Source organism: Barbatula barbatula (genome assembly GCF_947034865.1).
Source record: "Barbatula barbatula genome assembly, chromosome: 19".
NCBI classification, from domain to species: Eukaryota; Metazoa; Chordata; class Actinopteri; order Cypriniformes; family Nemacheilidae; genus Barbatula; species Barbatula barbatula.
The window spans coordinates 20,409,484-20,432,554 of NC_136782.1; the positions used below are offsets into that span (position 1 = coordinate 20,409,484).

Genomic DNA, 23,071 nt, shown 5'->3' on the forward strand with positions numbered 1-23,071 from the left:
ATAATCCATAAATATACCGTATAATTATAAATAATATGCATTTGTCTCAAAATCTAAATATGAGATTAGGAGCATCAAAAGTAGTCATAGCCATAAAATGATGGAAATATGTAATGGTAACAACGCTCATGATCCAAGCAAATCTGTGTTACTGGTTCAAATAAGAGCATTGATTTTTAAAATCAGGGTTTGGATCTGTGACTAACAGACTGGTGGATTAAAGTACAGATCCATGTACTACAGACTGAACCATTACAACTTTACCGGAGCACCGACTCCTACACCAGAACATCAGCCCGGGGCACATGAGAGACAGACAGACACTTACTGTTGATTCTCTGGCAGATCCTTCAAACAGACCGTCTAAAGGGCTTTTCACGGGGTCTTCACCTTCAGCAAAAACCTGTTTAGAAAAAGCATCTTTATTTTAGAGCAGACCCAACGATCTCACAGCAGACCCTTCAGAAGACAGCGAACCCGATCAACCACAACCTTAAGCATGTGTGTGTGTGGTTTACCTGGGTAATAGTAGGGTGTGTTTTGCTCTTTCTTTTGGAGTGGGTGTCTAAACCCCACAGTGACGAGAAGCGACTCTTTCGTTTGCTGGTGGAACGTGACATCGCATGCGTCCGTCGCCTCACGCCGGTCTCAGTTCGTGCCGCCACCTTCAAACACACGAGACACGTGACAAATCCATCATCTCCTTATTGTTTCACAATGCAAACTAAATTAATTCTATAAAAAGACAGAATTATATTATACTTGAGTTGCATCATTCAATTTAGTCTATTCATCTTGTTTTCAGGTTGTTAAGACATTAAAATATATTTTGATGCATGTCTGTAACAAACGCTGCAAGTTGCATACTACTTAGGTTTACTACCGAGAGTCCGAACAATGAAAATAGTCATACTTGCCTCAGTAAGCAACACTAATATGCATATTCATTCATGAACGTACAAACAAATACTCAAAAATATCCAGCTTTCGGTGGCCTCTTGTCTGGATGAATTGAAGTTTCTAGCTGAGCTCTTTTCTGTGTCATTCAAATGTTCTACACGCTTGTTGAACTGAACGCACTGTGGCGTTTCTGGGTCACCTGATGGCGAAAAGAGCTCTTGTCCCATCAAAAAACTATTCTGAACAGAGCTCTTATTCCTAAAGAACAGTATACAGGGCCAACGGCACTTCAACTAGAATCAACACTCATCCTCTCTCTCTCTCTCTCTCTCTCTCTCTCTCTCTCTCTCTCTCTCCTCCCAATGTGAATACTGAAGAGCATCTCTACGCCCTCTATCCAAAAATTCATCCAAGCTGCAAAGACGAAAATAAAATCTGTATCTCAGTGTCGTGCAGCTCCTACACAAACCAGCAGAGCTGGAGGAGAATCTGAGGATGCGGATTGATTAACTGTGGCCCGATTCCAGGAGAAAAAATACACCGGCCAAAAACCCCACGGCCACAAACCATTACGACATACAAACAACACTGACTGCTGATTGGAAAGCATTCTGGTTAAAATAGAGCGATATCGATGCTCGATGCTCGCTTAATATACATTGGTCTAGTGTTAATTAAATAAAACAAGAACAAAAAACTAAAATGAACATTTACCAGAGCATGAAAGGATGAGACGGAGAAGATGCCCAGTCGTCCCATGGCCAGTTTGGTCGGACGAGATGCGAAAGCCAGCAAGCGTTTGGGGTTGGGAAGCTCGCCGCCCTGCAGGCTGGACAGGTAACAGCGGAATCTGAATAAATCCATGTGGAACTGCTCTAAATTCTGCTCCCACAGGAAAATCTGTGAAGATAAAAACGAGGAAAGGGTTTACAGCATGTTAAGAAGCAACTGGCAAAAATGCTGAAGATCCATCAAGCACACTTGGGGAAGCAAATAAGAAAAATATATGCAAAGTTTTATGCTAAATTAAATCCCATTTTCAAATATCTGAAAGCATCAGTGCCTGTTTGATGTGTTCGTCTAACAAAATGGTGTTTTGGGGCAGTGAAGCCCATTTATTCCCATCGCCGTCTCCTCCCAGCCACTCTGAGATGGATGTTTTTTTGGAAGACGCTCGCCATCCCGGCAACGCACAAAGCAGCAAACAAGAGCGCTACACATTCCACTGGCTGAGAGGTCTCCAACTCGACCACGCTGTCGTTTACAAGGGCACAATGAGCAACCCGACGCTGCCAAAATTAAACACCCCCACAAGCGCAGGCACCGGCGACCCTCCTAACGCTGGGCTGTGGGCCATTCTGATCTCTGCGTAAACATCCATTGAGCGGAACATGAACTTTTGCAGCGTTTGCGTCGGGTGGATGAATGTTCGGAGAATTACAGCGATGGAAAACTGAGCTGAGATAAACAGATCACAGTCGGATGAGATGTACCGCTCAGAGACAACGGATGCTATTGCTGTAACGCTTTATGACATTGATACAATAATTATGAGAGAGAAAAGACTAGTTTCTTTCACAGCAATGCAAAAATAACGTCGCATCCACCGCAGACATTTTTCTTCGTCAATCTCAGACGAATTTTCTGTAAAAGTAAAAATAACGACTGAATTTTCATCTCTCAAAAAGTGTTTTAAGTGATGAACTGCCGAGTGCACCTTGAACTGAGTTTTGATTTAGGCAAATTTAGGACAGAAAAACAACCTGATTCAGAACAATGACTTAATTTAATTTAGGGCTGTGCAATTAATCGAAAATTAATCGTAATCGATCCCTTACAAAAACTAAATAATCGAGGTAAACAATTATTGTGCCGCAATCCATTTTGCAAGCATCCTCTGTGTTCTTGTAGTATAAATCCACAGCGCACACTTTTCTTTCCAGTGGTTCAGCAGTGCTATTTATTTACATTTATATTTCAGTTAAATTCTGAGTTTAAAAGCCAATATTTCTTTATTTTCGATGTTGTTTTAAAGGTTGATGAGTAATCGTGTTAAATAATCGGGATCTCAATATTGGCCAAAATAATCGCGAGCAGCTCTAATTTGACTACACTCGATTTAGAAAAATGGATTTAGAGAATTTACTCGGCGCCTCAACTTAAAGAAACAACGTGACTGGATTTGACTCAAAGAATCGAATTGACTCAGAGAACTGAGAACTTATTTCTTTCTTTAAATAACTACTCGACTCAGACAAAAAACTTGACTCGGAGAAAAAACTTGACTAAGAAAACCGAGAAATGACTCATACTAAAGAAACAACTGGACAAATGATGCAACTCAAATAATCTATTATCTATATAAATATATAAAACGACCTGATTCAGAGAAACAACTTGATTCAAAAACGACTTGACTCAGAGAACTGAGAAATAACTCCTCTCAAAGAAACAACTGGAATTAACATAGAGAAAGACTCAATTCATATCAAAGAAACGACTTGACTCATCCAATCGACTTGACCCATGGAAGCGAGTCGACTCACCAACGGTCTACGAATGAAATGTAAAACACTCAACGATCAGTCACCTGATCCAGAATGGTCTTCCTCTTCTTGGTGTCGGTTACCGCTGACAGCTGCATGTCGCCCATCTTCTTCATCTTCTCGTCCATATCGATCTTTTGCTCCAGCTTACGGATCTCCGCTCGCAGGAGGCGCACCGTGTCTTCACGGTGGTGTTGACGGGCCACGGCTGCGGCGCAGGCCGAGTGGATAGCCGTGATCCAGTTTTCCAACTCTGTCTGACTGCAGGTCTGTGCAAAAAGAGTCAAAGATTAAACACGATGACAGACGACATATAGCATACTACTACGTTATTACTCATAATACCTCTGCGGTATAAAGTATGCCAACTGTGCACAGAACACAAGGATAACCTTGCATACTACATTTACTGAAATATACACCAAAGTGTGATACTCCTATCCCACAATGTACTGCACTGAAAATGACCTTTCATTTCTTACGATGCATAAATCAAAATGTACTAAGTACAATCCTACCGTCAAAATTCACATACTTTTTTATTAAGTTGGAAAATGATGTGCCAAATGATCAACGTTAATATTGTAAGAAATATCAGAATATAAAAGGGAGCCAAGTGTATTTTTCCGCCGGGCGTTCGGTTACCTGAAAAAGGAAAGAGTCTCCCAGCGAGTTACTCAGACAGAAGACAAAATCTTTCTTGGGGTGTTCGGGGACGGCCTGCACAATGCTGTTTTCGGCCCACACTGCGTGTTTAGGGACGCTGTTGTGATCGATGCCCGACCGCCCGTCCGTCTCGTAGAAAAACAAAGTGCACCCTGGGAGGACAAATTAGAAAACTCGCTCAAGCATCAGAAATGCACAGTACATGGTGAATTAAATTAACACAACGGCCCGTCGCTCAGTTACTGTTTCCAGGGCAACAGAAGAGCAACAGGTGTATTTAGGGGTTAATTGATGAAACTCTGCCCTCCAGTGGCCACAGTGAGAAGCTGCATTACAAGAAACTGATACCGATTCTCCTCTTTTTAAGATGTGTCATGTGTTCTAACACTGCTGGTGCGGATGTAGAGTTTTCTAACATGCCAATACTCTTGCTGGTATCTATATAAAGGTAGCATGCATACACCGAGTCAAATAAAAGACTGTTCTTTACCCCACAAGCAGGCTAAGACAGAATCATAATAAAACCACAAAAGCTGAAGGTTTCTGAATGATGGGCGTTTCAAGTCTAAAGAAATCCGCAGAGCGTTTCAGTTAAGGCCCATATGACACAACAAAGATATTCTTTCTTTTTTTTATATTTAGTTTCTCTGGAAGTTGTAAAACCAGTTTACAGTGTCAGGGCACTCTTTACATCTTTTCAGTTACAAAACACAAACGCTGAAACGTAGTGTTTACACACCTTTAAGAGACACCCAGTAGCTCTTCCACTTCCTGCGAGTGGCGAGTTCCACCTTCTTGTTTTTCTTATGCACCAGGAAGTTTTTGACGGCGAGGCGTCCGGCTTTGCGCACGGTGCCCTGTGCAGCCACGGTGAGCAGGGGGTCCGTGTGGTAGGCGGAGCTCAGGGTCGCATGACTCTGCTCGTCGCTGAAGGCGGAGCTTCGTTCCTCGGGCAACTCCGCTGGGCTCACGCTCTGCTCCAGCTCCTGACGAAAGTTCTCGTAGACGCCCTGATCAAGCATACAGAATGCACATTTCTAGTACGTTTGAACCCAAGAACAAAAACGTTCTCGATGCAAAACATTCAGAATCATAAACATATACAGGTGTTGCTCACCAGTGTTGCCTCTGAGGGTCCCGTCCCCGCACCGCTGCTGCTCCCGCTGTCGCTCCCTGCGAAGGCGCCCCCTGTTGACGTGGAGTAAGCGGAAAACGACACTGACATGGTCTTGTAGCGCCGCACCTGGTGCTGAGACGCCTCGCTCTCTCCTGTCAGGCCATCGATGCCGCTGTCCTCGTAGTCACTGACGTCTCCCGCCGTGACATCCTGGCAACACAGAGGTCAAAGGTCAGCATAGGAAATAGCACAATATATAATCAACCTTGTTTTATAGAAACGAAAGGGTTAAACATTCAAACATTTCACACAATGCATGCACACAAATCTATGAAAAATACAATAAAACCAGAAACTGTGTACGCTGACGACACAAAGATTTCAGGACTGACATAAAGAAAAAGTTACACTTCCGTTTATCGGCCATATCACGAGGGTGATGCTTGTAATCACAACAGGAACAAACATCAGCCCCCTTAAAAAGATAGTTAAAAATAAATAAAGTCCAAATAATGGTCATCATTTACTCAAACTCGTGTGTAATATACGTGTGAATTTCTTTTGCACGACAAAGAAGACATTTTGAATAGTGACATTTTCATTTTAAGGTCACAAATCAATTTCTCTAAATATTTCAATGGTCATTGTATGGACACAAATGCTTCCTTAAAAAAAGCGACAAACCTGAGAGAAAAAAACAGCGTTTTAAATTCTCTTAAAACCTTAACGCCTCGAGTTCTTCCACATTACCGCTCTAATAAAAGTGACATAATCCGTTAGGTTCCTCCTATCTGTGGACTGGAGCGTGCCGTGTCTTTAGACATTCTGTAGGTTGTGAAGTACACATTTTACAGACCGTCTGAGAGCACAGCGCTGTATGTGTTGAGTCGCACAGCTCTAAACGCTCAACTTACAATAACACTCTGTACTCCTGGCACTAATGATGGGATATTACCCACCAAATATAGTCACGTGACCTTACCGCGCGGTCCGACGTGCCATTCATCTTCACCAGAGGGCCTCACGAGACGGACTGTCACACAGTTATACTCTTTCTACTTTCCACTCTATAACAAACCGCTACATACCTGCGAGACATACAAACTGTGTGCTGTTTATCCCCGGTACATGTGAGAAATGTGTTTGAAACGTTAACCTGAACTGTGCATCTCTAGTTTCTGTTCTCTCTCTCAGATTCACGTTCCGCTTCCAGTTCATTAGCATGACAAAAGAGACTCGGTTCTCACAGAAGTCTGACTCCACGATCTGGATCATCGCAGATGGGCCAGATAAAGAAAAACAATAGCACACATTTAAAGTGTGTGACAGTACCCATAATGCACTGCACAGAGTGCGACATGACATGACCATGGTGGTACCTTGCAAGGTTTTTGTTCACCGGAACGGACAGGGTCGCTTTGAGAGCAATAATACATGAATATGTAAAACAATAGTATGAATTCACACACAAATGGGCGACTGGTATACTTATGTAATGTAATGGATTCTGGGGGATTAACCGCAACATTCAATGCAAGACTGACATTCTCCACTACACACCTACACGATGACTTTAATAACAAAGGGACGGTTCACACAAAAATACTAAATCTGAAGCTTTGCGTGCCTGGAACAAATCTTATTTGCACTTCCACATATTCAATCTGTCATGACAAATGAAACCTTTTCTGAAGTTGAGCCCGCAGTACAGCAATTTATACATTTCAGCTTCTCGCACAATGCTGTCGCGTGCCAAACACGACCGTTCAAAGGTTAAGGGTCACTTGAAATGTCTTTGATTTGCTTTATCTGCGTTCTTGTGTTCTGACTATAAACCTTTTGATCTGCTGGCGTACGAGCGAATGTCTGAATTTTAGTTTTGCAGACAAAAATGTACCAAAATGTTATTATATTCTTTCATTATAAAACACTTAAAAAAAATGTTCATAGAAATGTTTTTGACCCAAGAGCTCAGAACAGATTAGTTTCTCTGGAAACTCATTCTGTATTATTTAAAAAGCATCTCAGGATGAGAACATTTCTGCGAAATCTAGTCTATATGTGACTGCACTTAATATCACCGCTGTCCTTCTGAAACCCTTGTTTCTCAAATTTTCGTGATTTATTTTAAATAATCATTATTAGTCACCTTTATGTGTCTCTGTGGGTTTTGCAAATACCTATTGAACAAAAAGTATTAAAAAGCTTGTCGACTTTAATTTGGACATGCAAGGTTTCAGAAGGACAGGAATATAAAGTTTTTGATATGATTTGATTTTATACCCTTTAAGTCACAATTTCCAGATTTATTTTTGTTTTATTCCAAACGTGAAATGTACCACAGTTCATAGGTGACCCTAAACTTCTAAACAGTAGTGTATGATACACAGAAATGTGCATTTTTGTGCGAACTATCAGGTAAATCTTTCAAGTGAACGTTAACCCTGAGGCTGAAAACAATCTATGAGAAGAATGCATGTTATGCAAGAAAACAGAACAGTTATTGTCAGCGAACTGTATGAAATACAACAACATCGCTATAAGATTTTATTCGATTTAACATGACTGGTTAGAAAGAATTGTAAATAATTAAATCATATTTAAAATCGTTATCGTATTATATTGAATAACTTTCATATTTAATGTAGAGCTGTCAAAGAATGAATCGCATCCAGAATAAATGTTTGTGTTTGCATAATATATGTCTGTGCATAATCATATTGTAATTCATAAATACATACACATACGTACATGCATATCTTTAGAAGAAATATAAAAATGTATAAATGTTTCCACATGATATAAATTATGGGTAAAAATGAATAAATACATCTTAATATTTCGTAAAAATATATACACATTCACGTGTATGTTTTTGTGTTTATAAATAACAAATGTATATGCACAGTGCACAAACAAATACATGTATTTTATAAAATATCATTTTGAATGCGAATAATCGCGATTGATCATTTGACAGCCCTACTTTAATAAAGAATCCAAAGGAGCACAATAAAAAAATTATCATAATGATATCTTCGGCATCAAACTATTTAAAACACTAAAAGATTGCTGCATTAAACAAAAAACGTATAAAGTTCTCATAATCTCATATGCGCTCACCTGTATGGTTTTTGCCCGCCTCCCCTGCATAACTCCTTGATTATTGGCCGGACCCTCAGACAGACAGTGTGACCGGCGACAGGGCAGTGTGTACGCTCCATAGGCGGCACCATCGTCCTCACACGGTGATAATAATTTATCGTCCTCACCGTCTATACCTGCGACACCGGCCTTATGCCACTTGGCGTAGCGCCCATGCGTCGGCCTGGAGGCAGGACTCTTTGGTCCATACAGCTCGTCCAAAGAATTGGCACGGTTGGAGTCCATCGACTCCAGACCCTGAGGAGATGACTGCAAGTCTGCAAAGTCCTTCTCATCGGGCGTATCTCCGATCTCCTCCGTGCTGGTCAGATGCTCCTGGCTCAGATCGGACAAAGACACCTCCAGAGAGTCTTCTCTCCACATATCTGCAGACTTGGAGCGTTTCTTTTTAAAGCTGGCGCCCTCTTGAGAACCGTCCCGTGTCTGTTGGTTGTGGTCCTCCGGTAGTTCGTCCGTCTCCTTCTCAGCCTGTTTGGTGGGGACGTTACGGGTCGCGGCGGGCGAATGGGACGGATGGTTGTGAAAGGACATGGGTCTGAGGTTCATGGCAACGCGGTCTACCCATATGGGTCCGCTGAAGTCACGCAGCATGTCCGAGTCATTGAAGGGCTCCAGGCCGTGGTCGGCCAGCGACTGAGGGATGCTGGGAGTGCTGCTTGAGCGCGTGCTTGTTTCAGAGTTGCGGTGCTCTGGTTTTCCAGACGGTGTGCGGCGGGAACAGTACGTCTGCTTGTTGGACAGCCGGAGAGAACGGGACATGTGCTTACGGGAGAGGTGGCGCTGCCCATCGCCATAGTAACCATGGCTGCCGCTGTGACTTTCTGTGTTACCCATGATTCTGTATTTGCAGCGGACCTGAGAACGCTCAAAGGTCACGCAACCTTTAGGAGACAAGAGGGTACAGCAAAATCAATAGGAAAAACATGTTGAGTTTTCCTCATATATATACAGTAAAAACTATTTTAGACTAAAGTTAAGTTAAATCAAACTGTCAGGTAATTGGAACCTGTTATATTAACTTAATATGAACTGATATTAAACTGACGTAAAATTCTGGTGGTAATTATAAAATGAACTTAATTTTATAAATTACAACTATAAGTTGTTAAGACACTTAAAAGTACACTTTTGTAAACCAATTTAGTCTCAAGAATGATTGAAATAAGACATTTACTAATATACTAGTATTATACTTTGCATGAATGTACTGAAAATGTGTTAGAAGTCGGCACATCAAAGCTCCAAAATATAAAAATATTTTAATAATAGACTTTCGCAGACTAATGGACTTTCACAAAAAAGTACATGTTTCGTGAAAGTCTATTAATCTTTCTTTCATATCTTTGACGCTTTGGTCTGCCAACTTTTCATATATTTATGATATGATTTGTTTTGGCCGAGCACCCATTTTACGTCAATGTGCGTGGCTTTGTTGTATTTCGTTATTAGGTGTACTTAATAAAATGAATCTTTTGTAGGGGACGGTGTGAATGTTGATGTTACCTGCGGTGTGGCGATGACATCACAGTCATTTCACTATGCATGCGGATGAACACCTGCATTTATGAAAGAGAGAGACAGAGCGTCAGAAAAATCCACACACAGCAGTTTGTGAAACAGAATAAGAGAACACGTTGTGAGGTCAATTTAGAGACAGAATGAGAACTAAAAGAGCGATTAAAGAGATTCGCCGCTGTGGTTAAAGACCACACACACGCAACGATCTTAAGACGCTCTGGACAACCTTAACAAACACAAGATGACAGATTTCACATACGAGAGAGCGTGTGTGGTCATATATATCAACCTGTGGTTGCCTCACTGAAAATTTGAGTCTAAATATGGTTACACGTTGAAATCCAACACGACTATTTTTCATACGGTAAAATAAACACACACCGCAGAGTATTTAATGACTAACACACTTGCCGGTACAATTACTAAACTAAAGAGACCCCAGAACGAACCTCATTGTGAGTTATATGACTCTTTCTTCTGTGAAACACAAAAGTAGATATTTAGAGAAATGTCCCTGTGGTTTTGTGTCCATACGATGGAAATCAATGGGGTTCAATCTGGTTTGGTTACCGACATTCTTCAAAATATCTTTTGTGTTCGGCAGAAGAAAGAAAGACAGATTTGGAATGACAAGAAGGGTCAGTAAATGATGCAAGAATATACATTTTGGGTTTGGGCTGATTCAGGAGTCTCATTGACGCACAATAAGATCGCCAGTGTTAAAAATGGTCACATTAACACTCACAGTGTATATACAACACTCTAAATGTATGGATTATATATACACTGTGAGAGTTAATGTGGCCATTTTTAACACTGGCGATCTTATTGTGTATAAGTTTCTTTGAATAAAGCAAAAACAGTGCATGCACATAAACCGAGATACATTAAATAAGTATTTCAAACAAAACACTGAATCCGAAGTTCTTGCGCTGTTTCCCCACAGTATGTGTCTTGATTTACAATGATCTTTTGCTTCATGGGCCATAAAACATTCTGAACATAAAATTGCACAAAAGTCCAGCAAACACAAACAGTGAGAATTTCTCTCCTTTCGCCGTGGAAACCAGGCCATCTCTTGTGTGTGGGGGAGTACCCACATGCAAGCGTAAACCATCCGGATAAGACTAAAATAGAAATATTTTCAAGGTTTAGAGACCCGCTAAGAGCAACTGCTCATGGGAACAAACATCAGATCAACGTGCTCGCAGGCATCAGTTCTTTAAAGCTGCCTACATCTGCCCAAATGAATGTGAAAAGGTCTACATGTACAAAACAATGTTTCACCATCATGTAAAATCAAACTCACTTTGCCTGAAACAAAGACGTTTTTTAACCACAGACACGTGTAAGCTTACAGCCGACCCCTACAGATCTGAAGAAGAGCAGCGTCCACTGTCAGAAGACATAAACTCACATCTGTTTAGATGTAACTGATGGCCATGTCACGCATTAAACTACACAAATCGAAACACACAAGCGCAGGAAAATTAAAGCTCTATATCACAAGATCCTCAGGAGCCAAGACCACAAGACCAAAAAGTCGTGCAAGACCCACGGATGAGACCGATGAAGATACAAATCTGCTGTGATCTTTCCTGAAGCGTATTTAACTTATAGTTTCCTTCTTAATCACTTTATCCCTTCTGGGTGCAATTCATACGTTTTGTTGGATGAAACACAAAACATAAGAACTTAGAGCAAGTTTCTAAAAAGAAATAATAGACATAAACATAATGATTCCAAAGTTAAGCACTCAGAAACCAGATTCTGCGGGAAATTACCGTTTGTCATCAAGTGACTTACACCCAGTAATTCAACAATCTTAAAAGTAAAGGTGCTTCAAAAGGTCTTTAGTGAATTTACCTTCGAAGTAAAAGTACGAGAAAGTTTTTGCAACAATGGTTCATTTTGAAAAGAATTGAGAGCTTTTAATTTGAACATTTCTGAACGATATTCAAAGGAGTCCGTCGATCGCTAGACGCACTTCTAAAATAGCCTTCGTGAAATATAAGGGATGAAAAAACTAACAGTGAAGCATTGAAACGTTTGCTTATAACGCAGGGACTAAGCACCAACACTTGAACAATAACAAAGCAAATTCAGCTTTTTTTTAAGGTGCCATGCTTCGTCTCGTGGTGCCGTCTAATAAGATATTCTTTGCAAACAGCTACGTTGCAGATAAGACACACCGGTTTTGCGTTCACAAAACTAGGTAGGATGAATGCATAGTTGTCTTTCCGTACGGCTTATTTTTACTTTGATAGTGCAGTTTTCTCTGACCATCTAGTTAGCTTAAACGTTAACATCACTCGTTAACAAAAAAAATGCAGTTTAGTACGTGAGGAGTGTAAAAACAGGCTATGTTAACTATTATGAAATTATATAATACAATATTTTTAAAAGTAGGCTATTCTAGTTGTATTTTTCTTCAATTAAGTTCTTAAATTATCCTTTGACTATGTTCTGGATGGGAGAAATACACAGATGATTGTCACGAAACAGGTAGTGAAGAACCCAAGCGCAGGCTGCAATACGGGGTAACAGACTTTAATAATAAAAAACAAAACAAATACCTCCCACATGGGGGCAAAAATAACCAAACACTGGGTAATTCTAACCAATACATACAGGGCAGGAAACATGTACAACGAACGAGCACAAGACAATAGACAAGAGGGTATTATATAGGGAGACTAACAAAGGAGATAACGATGGGCAGGTGTGGGTAATGAGACACAGGATGAAAGCTATGCTAGAAACGAGAGGGGCGGGGCCAAATGACGAGACAGGAGAGAACGCATATAATGTCCTGATTGACAATATGTTTCTCTCCACATAAAACACGTAGGTCTGTCATGATTCTGCCCCTAGACCAGAAAATCAAGACAACGGAAGGCAGAACCATGACAATGATCTACTGCTTCCGGCGAGATTCATGAGCGTGGACCGGATGGACACTTATCTTTGATGCCAAGCAACAGTCAAATTTAGAAAGTGCCAATAAATGTATTTCTCGTGACTAAATTGTGCTTTTATCAACGCTTGTCAAAGGCCAAAGAGCATACGGGTCACATGAACATAGAACATGGCGGATGTAGGATGTCCGAAAAGTATTCATACTACTCCCACTCATGCTATTTAGAATGTACTGTAGGTACTTATTCAGATTCAGTACATACTGTCACGGATGCAGCCTTAACCTTCTTCTATTGGTGTTTATGATAAGAAACAGCACAAATGCTTACTAAGAAATGCATCATTTATAGTATCTCTCCTACTTTAAATTAAGCACACTGGAAACAACATCAACAACACATCATGATGCAACATTTGCATAGAACATGCAAGCTTCACACGTCACAATAACACCACCATCTGACTTGACTGAGTATGCGAAAATCGTTCGTACGGTGGTACGAAAACAGCCGTGCACGATTCCTCTATTTTTCACATTTCTGTACCGAGAGGTCACGATGTGACGTTTTGATCTTCTATTGGTTCACCAAACTTAAACTTTGCTACGTGGTGAAATGCAAAAACATGAACTACCGTTGGACGGGCTTGCGTTTCCAGTCCGTCGCATGCGTATGAATGGAAGTCAACAGAGGGAAAAGTCAAATCTGACCGCGGCTTAACCTCCCTTACTGCGTTGCTTTTATCAGATTTTTTATAGTGACTTTTCTAGCCGAATGTATATAAATAAAACCCTGGTGCAGATAAATCAGTGTGGCGTCGGATGCCGATGTTGACTAGATCCCATAATGATGTCAGGCGAATTACCGACAGCCATAAACATCCTAAAACAACCACCTGTACTCCAAATTCCCATTCATTCAGGTGTGCAAACAAACACGCCCTCCGATCCATCACGCAATCCAGAAAGACTCTTCGCGGCTCTTTGTGTTTACCTGCGAGTCTATGACAAAAAAGTGACAGGTGCATTTTAGATTCCTTTGTTATTAGAGGCTTCAGGAGGCACCGCCTCTATTCAACACATACCATGACCTGTTGAGACAGGACCAGAGAGGTCCGGTGGACACCAGAAACATCAACACAGAGCTCAACTTCAGGGCTGAAGACAGCAATGTTGCCTCAAAGCGTAAACACAGAGGTACATTCTCATCCAGAAGCAAAAACTCAATAACAGCTGCAGGCCGAAGGAGAAAGAACATCTCCTGCCAAGACAACAGCGAGGGCCTTGTTCTGACGTTAAGGCTGGGTAATGAATTCACAGCACTTTGCTGAAATCTAACAATGGCTTTACTGACATGTGTAAGACGGGTTTAACACTAATGTCCAAATGACACCCCCCAAAAATCTGTAGTTAGGTCTGTTTAAGCAATAATCCTGAGTATTAAACCCTCATAATAACTCGTCCCACGTGGTGTGTGCTTCAGACTGAATGAAATTCACAAAATTAAACTTTCCAGCAAAGATATATCATAAACGACTAAAGAGAAGATAGGAAATATGCATATTAAATGTTAAGTATGTCAAGTGTGTCTAATTATAGTATGCCTTGAATTCTGTGTTAATGCTACTTAAAAATAAAAAGTTGAAACCTGTAGACAGATAGACTGTAAACCTGTGTTTGTGACTTGCTCTAGGCGTCGATTATCTTTTACGAGATGTTTTTAAGAGCATGATATTGGAGACGAGTTGAATACATCTCTGCAATAAAGTGCGAATTTACATCCGTCTACTATTTTTACAAATATAAATCTTAACATGTTCAAATCTAGATGTTTTCTACAGCGAAAGGAATAGTTTATGCAGAACGGACAAATATTTGATGTTATTCCAAACCTGTTTGACTTTCTTTCCTCACAAGAAGAGATTTTGAAGAACACAGACCCTTATTGACTTCCATTATATGGACACAAAACCCCCAGACATCTCAAAATACCTTCTTTTGAGTTCCACTGAAGAGACCCACATGAAACCCTCACGAACAATGACAGAATCGACATTTTTGGATGAACTATGCCTTGAAGCAGACACATAAACCTTTGAAAATATATCACATCTTTAGACTCCGTTTTCTTTCTTTCTCCATCAGATGAATTTTCTATCACATTGTTTCGGTGTCTGTTTGGCCTCATCATCACTGTTGAGAGTTGCCAGCTGAATTAGTTCAGAAAGCGTAGAAACGTTTAATTGAAAAACGCCGTGAGAGGCATCCAGCAATAATGAAAGCGACAAATGTGCCATCTGCCTGAAACAGGCGAAGAATTCAACATAAAACACAAGAAACAAAATTACATTTTGTGACATTCAACTATGTGCTAATGGCAACGCTGAGGTTTTATGTAATTGCTTTGCTTACGATAAGTCATTGTGAAGGGGGAATGAATGATTGACAGGCAGTCGTTCATACCCTCGAGACGTAGTCAACTTTACTCAATATCTTCAAACACGGAGACCCTGATAAACAAGAATGTCACGGTTGTTTCTCTGTTACACACAACTGCACAAAAACACGATATTCAGCAAGTACAACACAACTCAGAATTATTTTATGAGGCTCATCTCATTGAATTTTATTGTATGGACACAAAATCAACGCGCCTTTTGGTTACCAACATTTTTCAAAATATCTTCTTTTGTTTCTGCAGAAGAAATAAAGTCATGCAGGTTTGAAATGAGGCGAATTTTCCTTTTTTTTAGGGCCTTCTTTTGAGAGACTGACGGTTTAGGTTTAAGGGTGGCGCTGTTTATTGCGTTATTTTCTCTACAATAAAAAATTCTCCAAATTATAATGATTATATATATATGATTACTAAATCTTGTTAGATCAGGTTGATAAATAAACATTAGCTGTTGTCACTATTGGGCCATTTAAGCATAAAATAAACAAACATGTTTATGTTTATAAAGTCTTCAAACACGAAGAACTCGACACAACATTATATGTACTTAAAGATAAAAATGTAATGTAGTTGTCATGAATTTTAGTTTCAGGTTTCTAGCACTGCCATTGGTCAACACAAAACGAAGAAACACTGAGCAACCTAAACAAAAAAAGTGTGAATTTGGGACGGGGCTTACGTCAGGTCAAATCAATGTTGTATCTTTCCCAAAACAAATCAATATGCAAATGACTATTGCTTTAACATAATAGGTGGGGATAAATGATCAACGCTTTAAGAACTTTGTAGTCATATTGCACAAAGCAAAACATCTTTTTTTGTTGTTGTTGACTTCTTCGGTTGTGCTGATAAGACATATTTTAAAGTGCAATCTATATTGTATTTCACCGAAGTGTATTGCGGTATCTACTGAATCGTGTGATGGCCATAAATTGCACTCGTACTTCCTGAGCGTCTCCGGGCTCAAGCGGACGTCTTCAGCTTTGAAGCTTGTGAACGACGTGCCGATGGGGGGTTCAGGCAAGCCCTAGCACCTCCTCAGAAACACGTGGTGAGGGGCATTTATCCTCCCCTGCCCCCTCAACGCTTGAATAAGTCACACGGATGGGGGATGGGAGCGTACCTGAGACCCCTGACAACACCCAAACTCCCCTCGGAGCAAGAATTTCTGAACTACACCCTGTTTGTCAAACGCGATGAAGAAGAAATACTATCACTAAACAAACCGAGCAGACGACTTTCCTAACCTGTATGACTTCTGCAGAACACGAAACAAGATGTTTTACGGGAACATTGGTAACCGGACAACATGATCTCCATTGACTTCCATTGTACGAACACTATCTTCTTTCGTGTTTCACTGGAGAAAATCATGCGTGTTTTAACCGACATGAGGGTAAATAGATGATCAGTATTTTTACTTTTGGTTGAAATATTCCCTTAAAACCTTTTCCTGAGGCTGAGAAGTTTTGTTCGCAAGGAAAGAGATGACGGTCTCCTCCGGCTTTAAGAATACTATTATAGTATAGATCACGGCTCATTTTCTATCATATATATAAGAAAACACATTTTTTACAGTCACAACTTTGACAATCAATCAATTTTCTTTCTTACTACTGCAAAAATGACGAAAAACTTTTTTTACTTTGATCTATTTTCTGTGTTTTACGCATTTTAGGATTAAGTCTCTAAAAAGTTCAGTATTCAAATACTAACCGCCAGTGTCGATGTCCTGTCATATTTGCATACTGAACCGGTCTGTTTTTTTACTCTTTTGTTGGTCCACACACACTAAACCCTTCTTTAAAGACCCCAAAAAACTAGTAATTTAACACACCAATGAACTTTAATGTTTAACAGTTTACAACAAAACAATAAAGGTGCCATAACTTTTAAAGTTCAATTGAAGCAAAGCATCATCCATCTTCCAAAAGCCAAACCAACCAGTCTGCAGTGTTTACCTGTGGCTTCCCTCGAAAGAAGCAGAGGGGGTTTAACTTGTCAAACAGTCAATAAACCGCAGGGAAAACGACACACAAATGACGAGACTCATAACGCGTATGATGGTAGACTAAAGTCTTGTGATATATGGCAAAGTAGTGAATGATAACTATACGTATGGTCCATACTATTTACATGATGCCCCAAGGGTACTTTAAAGAATGCCGAGGCATTAATATGGTAGTTCTGGGTCAAACTACTCACCGAGTCCGTTTGTGCTTGTTGGCGGAGCACAACTTTTTTGCTGTTGAAGTTGAAAGCAGGTTTTTCACTGTCAAATGAGAAGTTTGGTGAATGATAGTTTATTGCTGGTTCAGCTGATATTTTCTCTGCTCCGACAGCTGTTGTTTTTGAGAATAGTGCTGCGAGGAGCGTGTGAAGTATAAACAGATCGGGAGGTTTATAAGGTTCACAGGTCACGTGCCGGAACCAAGCATGAAAAATCCCCAGCACTGTCAAATATTGTCATTTTTTTATTCATTTTAATTGTAAAGTTATAACATATCTACAAAAATGTGGTCCTATGGTGTGACAGCAAAAACGAATGTTCATAAGTAAAATTATAAAAAGCATAAGATTATTCTTTATTGATAGTTTTAATCACGCTTAATCGCATACATAACAAAAGTTTGTGTTTACATGACACAAATCTGTGTACTGTGCATATTAATTTTTTGTTTATTTACATTTACCAATCATTTAAAATATATAAATGTTTATTTTTACATATTTTTTAGATGCATGCATGTGTATGTTTTTATAAATATAAAATCCATATGCACAGTACACGTACATATATTATGTTAAAACCAATAAATTAAACGAATAACTTTTATTCTGGATGCGATTTATCGTGATCAGTCGTTTGACAGCCTTATTTCTTATTTGTGTTGCATCACACCATAGGACACACATGTGATATATTTGGTAACTGTAACTATCTATGAAAATCCAGAAATAAAAACATTTTTGAATTAAAAGCTGATTTGAGAACTACAAATCTCCAAATGCTGGATTGAGTTTCTCCATTGAAAAACACCCAAAAACAAGTCTTTAATTCCTCTAGTTAGCTTTCTTTCACCACGTCATTCAGGGATTACATACACTTCAGTTCCAGGACAACAAATGACAAACCAAACTTTCTAAAGAGGAGGATTAAAACTGATCCAACAACAGGCTTCGGGGGAAATATTGTCGTTCGGTCACGCATGTTTCTCTGATTCCCGTGTGACACGCAAAGAACAGATTAAGCCAATCCAGCAAACTTCCTTCACATTTTCTTCGACATCATTCTCTCTGGTGTGGAAGCCTCCAGCAAACCCAGGGGTCTCTCCCCCCCTCACCCTCACGCGGTGGTGCAGTCAGGCGTGACGAGACGGGACTCAGACACACATCACTACACAAAGCCGACCTGAAATGAGTTTACTCGCTGCCACCGCGGCCCTTTAATTTCCACCCGGCTGTGGTACAATAACCCCCTGTTCTCTCCAAACCATGACGGTGCGGAAAGATCAGGAAACCTAACCGCGTGGCATCTGTCTGACTAAACCATCTGTGTTTAAGTACACTTCAAACCCGCCGCTGAGATAAAGACACTTCAGTTATATCACTCATCAAAACCGACGGGGTATGAAAGATGTTTCGGATGCATTCTGGGTAAACAGACCACATGAACAGGTAACACGCTCCAAAACGTTTAAAGACCTAGACAGCATATCAACATAAACAAGACACAGATAAGAGAATAAAAGTCAGTCGTCCTCCATCACAGCACTTCTCAACAGTGAAGTATACCCGGCATGACCACCAGAGCCATAAAACTCTTTAAGATCTGTTTGCTGGAAAACAATCACTAGAGCCCTTTAAAGCCCTTCAACCGGCACAGAACAGGGAATTAACACAGATAAGGGCTGGAAATACAACCCGCTGGAAATGAACATCAAAGCAGAAGGAAAGTGATCTTAAAGTGAAACTTTTAATGATCAAAGTCCACGTGTCCCTTGAGAAAGAGCCAAACCATGTCAATCAGCCGGAGGAGAAATCTTGGGTATTAAACCTGTTCAGATCTCCACTGGTGCATGGAAGAATTAAGCCTTTGTTAAGGTGATTGTTGGTTCCCATTTAATGGAGATTATGAAAGGAGAACAGCACCCTGATCAAAACAAAGTATTAGTTTCTCAAAGCTTATTGTTTCAGATAGGTGTGCTTCACACCGCCGTTGCAAACCGGCAACAATGACCGAAATTAATTTTATTCGTACCATTGTTAGGAAAAATCGCTGATCTATATAAATTGTTGGATTGAGCCTAGAATGCTAAACCAACGACAGGAGGTGAAGCCACCGGAAGCGATCGAGCCGCCATCTTGGTATTCCCAACTGACAGAAAGCGCCGTTTTTCAGCGTATTAGGCGCGTGATATGTTTTTAGTTTACATGCGTGTTCTGATATTTTTCCCAATTCTTATGTTTATTTTGGGCAGAGTAGTGACGTATAGACATCAATGTATAGAATGTGTATTGCACACTGTTGTGTAAATGTTAAGAAATAAAGCTTCACGACTTAAATATAGAGCCCGTATTTATCTGTATTAAGATTACAGAATAAGCACATTTGTCATATGTTGAGGTGTTTTGTTAGTCTGCTGATCTGATACACGCTACTGTGATGAAAATGAACGCAAGTCACTATATGTCTAATAAGAAAGAAACATCCCAGATTTTAAATAAATATCACTTAACATGGTTAAGACATTTTTGTTTTAAGGATGTACTGTGAGACATTAAGTAAGTTACTTTTTTATCATTAATATGTGATAACTCCCTATCCATTTAATAGTACGTTTGGGCATACCAACATGGCGGTGCGGTAGCTTCGGTGTAATGACGTCATTAGCAATCCAGTCATTTATATAGATCAGTGGAAAAATCCATTCTCTAACATATTAACGTAATATAACCTCATAGAAAAAGTAAAGCGGTACATAAGAACATAGAACGCAAAATATTAGTGGTTGACAAATTTAACGTATTCGTGTCATATGGTGTCACGCAGCAACATTTTTGAAAACAAACTGTTAAAATATATTTTTATATTATAAATTAGAGATGCACCGATACTATATTTCTCCAACGATACCGATTATTCAGAGTGATATATTCCGTTACTGAAGGTTAAATTAATATTTCCTAACTTTCTGAATGTTATTAATTCATACAATGACTATTGGACATGAAATTGGTGATTTTTCTAAACTGCCCTGATCATCGGCTGTTTTAATTGCTTTTATCGACCGAAACCGATTATTTAACGAAATATCGGTGCATCTCTATTATTAATATTTATAAGTTCGTTTTCTGAATTTTTGCTGTCACGCCATATGAAACGTGTACGGTTTATTTGTCAACTACTTAAACGCTTTACTTTTACACGTAATAAATACTATAATGTTTCTTTAGTAAAATGTAATAGTAAATATTGAGGTTTACTACCGTATTTACAACAATTTATCAATCAACTATAGTTTTTCTACGGTAAATCATACTAAAGTATGCTACATTATGTTTTCATGTAGGAAAGATCTGATGATATAATATAATAGGAATAATATAAAGACACATGGTAACTTTCTTTCTGGTCACAAACGCAAAATCTTATGTGCCTTTGCCAAAATGGACTTTAAAAAAATAAAGCTAACTTCGGAAAAATAGTAAAGTGACATCTAGCTCTGCTGGTTAAACAAACATTATTATTATTATATATATATGAGCGAACAAGTCTTAAAGTCTGTCATAATGTGTCTGAGCATTATGCAAGATCTCACAGCTGCGCCCACCAGCTCTGACCTCCTGTCCCGCTCGACTCGGATCATTTCCATCTGTATACCGGCAGATGAGAGATTCCTCCTGCCTTCCTTTTCTCAGTCCATTCACAGGCGCTCAAAGCAAATGAATTCAGGCCGTCTAAAGTCCTTCACACCAGGACAGACTCGGAGGGGGGGCTCTCCTTGACTCTGACCGAATTTAGCACATTTGCAATTCATCATCTTTCTCACACATCCACACAAAAGCAGCCACAAATAAGCTTTGTCATTATAACGTCGCGTGCACGCTTTATTTACAGGCGTCTGACACCCGGAGAAAAGATGCGTTTGTGTGTGTCGATCTGCTGTTATTAACTACCAGCTCCATTAGCATTTAACACTCCGGGTGGACGACAATAACAATGTCTTAAGTGATCTTTGTTCTCACAGGACACTTCTAATAAAATGCTTCAGGGCATGTCTGCGCAAATGGAAAAGCAACATTTGGCATTTAGGGGAGCAAGTGGTTTGCAAACTGCAAAAAGTTGAGCAAATATAAAGTTCTGTGTATCACAGGTCAAAATAACCAGTGCTAATGAAATGTAATGGGAAGGGTTTCAATACAAAACAATTGGACATTTGAGGACACATCGTTCCCAAAAGGACTGTAAGGTTCTTGAAAACATCAGATGACAAAGCAGAACATATAAGGAACTTCAAGAAACGCTTTCGTGTTTTTAAAACTTCTAACTATTCAAGAGCAAAACAATAGCAATGCAACACTAGAATAAAAGTCATAAAAATGACACAGTATCCTATAGGATTTTACACTTTTGACAAACGTGCATTGAAAAGACTTTATATGACTTTACAGAGTGAATCGTTCCTATAAATATATTCACTACAGACATTTCCATGACTTTGCAAAGCTTACATACGTTCTGATAAGAGTTAAAAATATATGTTTTTATTTACTATAGATATACAGACCCTGACACAAAGCATGAGAACACAAAGACGAACTCTGACATCAAACATCAACATCAGACGTGAACCAACACTTCCCATCAATATGTCCTCCATCAAAAAGTGTCTAGATCAGTGGCTTTCTAACGTTTTCGTTGTAAGGCTCCCTGTGCATCGTTTTGCGCCCCCAAATAAAAACTTATAATCTTAAACATAGAATCTTAAATCGAACAAAAACATATTCAGTTATACAATGCTGGAACATCAGCTCTTTTGGTTGGTGGTCTTATTTTTCTGATGGATTTGTGATTGCATAAAACGTAAGATAAATGTCCATATTTCATCAATGGCACAAAATCTGTGGCCCCCCTGGATCCATCTTGGGGCTCCCCAGGACCCCCAGTTTGAGAACCACTGGCCTAGAATAACTTCCTACAGACCGTTTTAGTAAACATGTAGGATTCAGAGCTTAATAATGTCTTGCCAATGCAAAGACTTGTGTATCACGTCAATAAAGCTTTGAATGTTCAGAAAGAGTCGAAGTCTGAGACATAGAAACAGTCAGAAAGTAAGACAGCTGTGTTCAGACATGGGAAATCCTCTACTGATCTGAAGACGCGTTGAAGCTGGAAAACCGCAGCACTCAAACAACAAGCATCCACACAAAGCAACAGAAGCCCGGAGTGCCGCCACACCTCACCGACCGCACAAATGTCTTACCTTCCCAGGGGGGGCGATCAGCTGAACCGATGACGTGCGTCCACTCTAAAATCTCACGTTTCCTGCAGCAGCGTTCACATTCTGCTTAAACTCCACAACAAGCCGACTCCCACGTGAACGCAGGGCAACCGAGGCAGCTCGGGATGGGGGGCTGCGTCCACCCTTCTCTCTCCTTGCACTTTCTCGACCTCTTTCCCCTTCCCCCTTTTCTCCCGTCTCAGAGTCACTCTGAGATTGGGAGCAGGAATGCGTAGGCTTCTCCTTCGGCTCTGTGTCTCCGGTCTGATCCTGCGAAGAGCA

The 23,071-nt window shown here is 39.9% G+C and overlaps 1 protein-coding gene across 2 annotated transcripts in view; it reads right to left on the reverse strand.

Moving 5' to 3' along the window:
- Positions 1-23,055, reverse strand: part of tiam1b (TIAM Rac1 associated GEF 1b) — a 44,102-nt gene extending 21,047 nt beyond the window's left edge. Inside the window, exons 1-10 of one of the 2 annotated variants that reach the window (XM_079482086.1) lie at positions 22,772-23,055; positions 9,898-9,950; positions 8,353-9,275; positions 5,230-5,439; positions 4,852-5,122; positions 4,092-4,264; positions 3,491-3,715; positions 1,615-1,800; positions 519-665; positions 329-403 (exon numbers count right to left, since the gene is read on the reverse strand). In XM_079482086.1, the coding sequence (XP_079338212.1) occupies positions 329-403; positions 519-665; positions 1,615-1,800; positions 3,491-3,715; positions 4,092-4,264; positions 4,852-5,122; positions 5,230-5,439; positions 8,353-9,228 (2,163 nt within the window). In that variant the 5' untranslated portion in view covers positions 9,229-9,275; positions 9,898-9,950; positions 22,772-23,055. Of the gene's footprint in view, positions 1-328; positions 404-518; positions 666-1,614; positions 1,801-3,490; positions 3,716-4,091; positions 4,265-4,851; positions 5,123-5,229; positions 5,440-6,211; positions 6,362-8,352; positions 9,276-9,897; positions 9,951-22,771 lie in introns of those variants that run through there. The other variant, XM_079482087.1, reaches the window with a different exon arrangement.
- Positions 23,056-23,071: the final 16 nt, after the last annotated feature.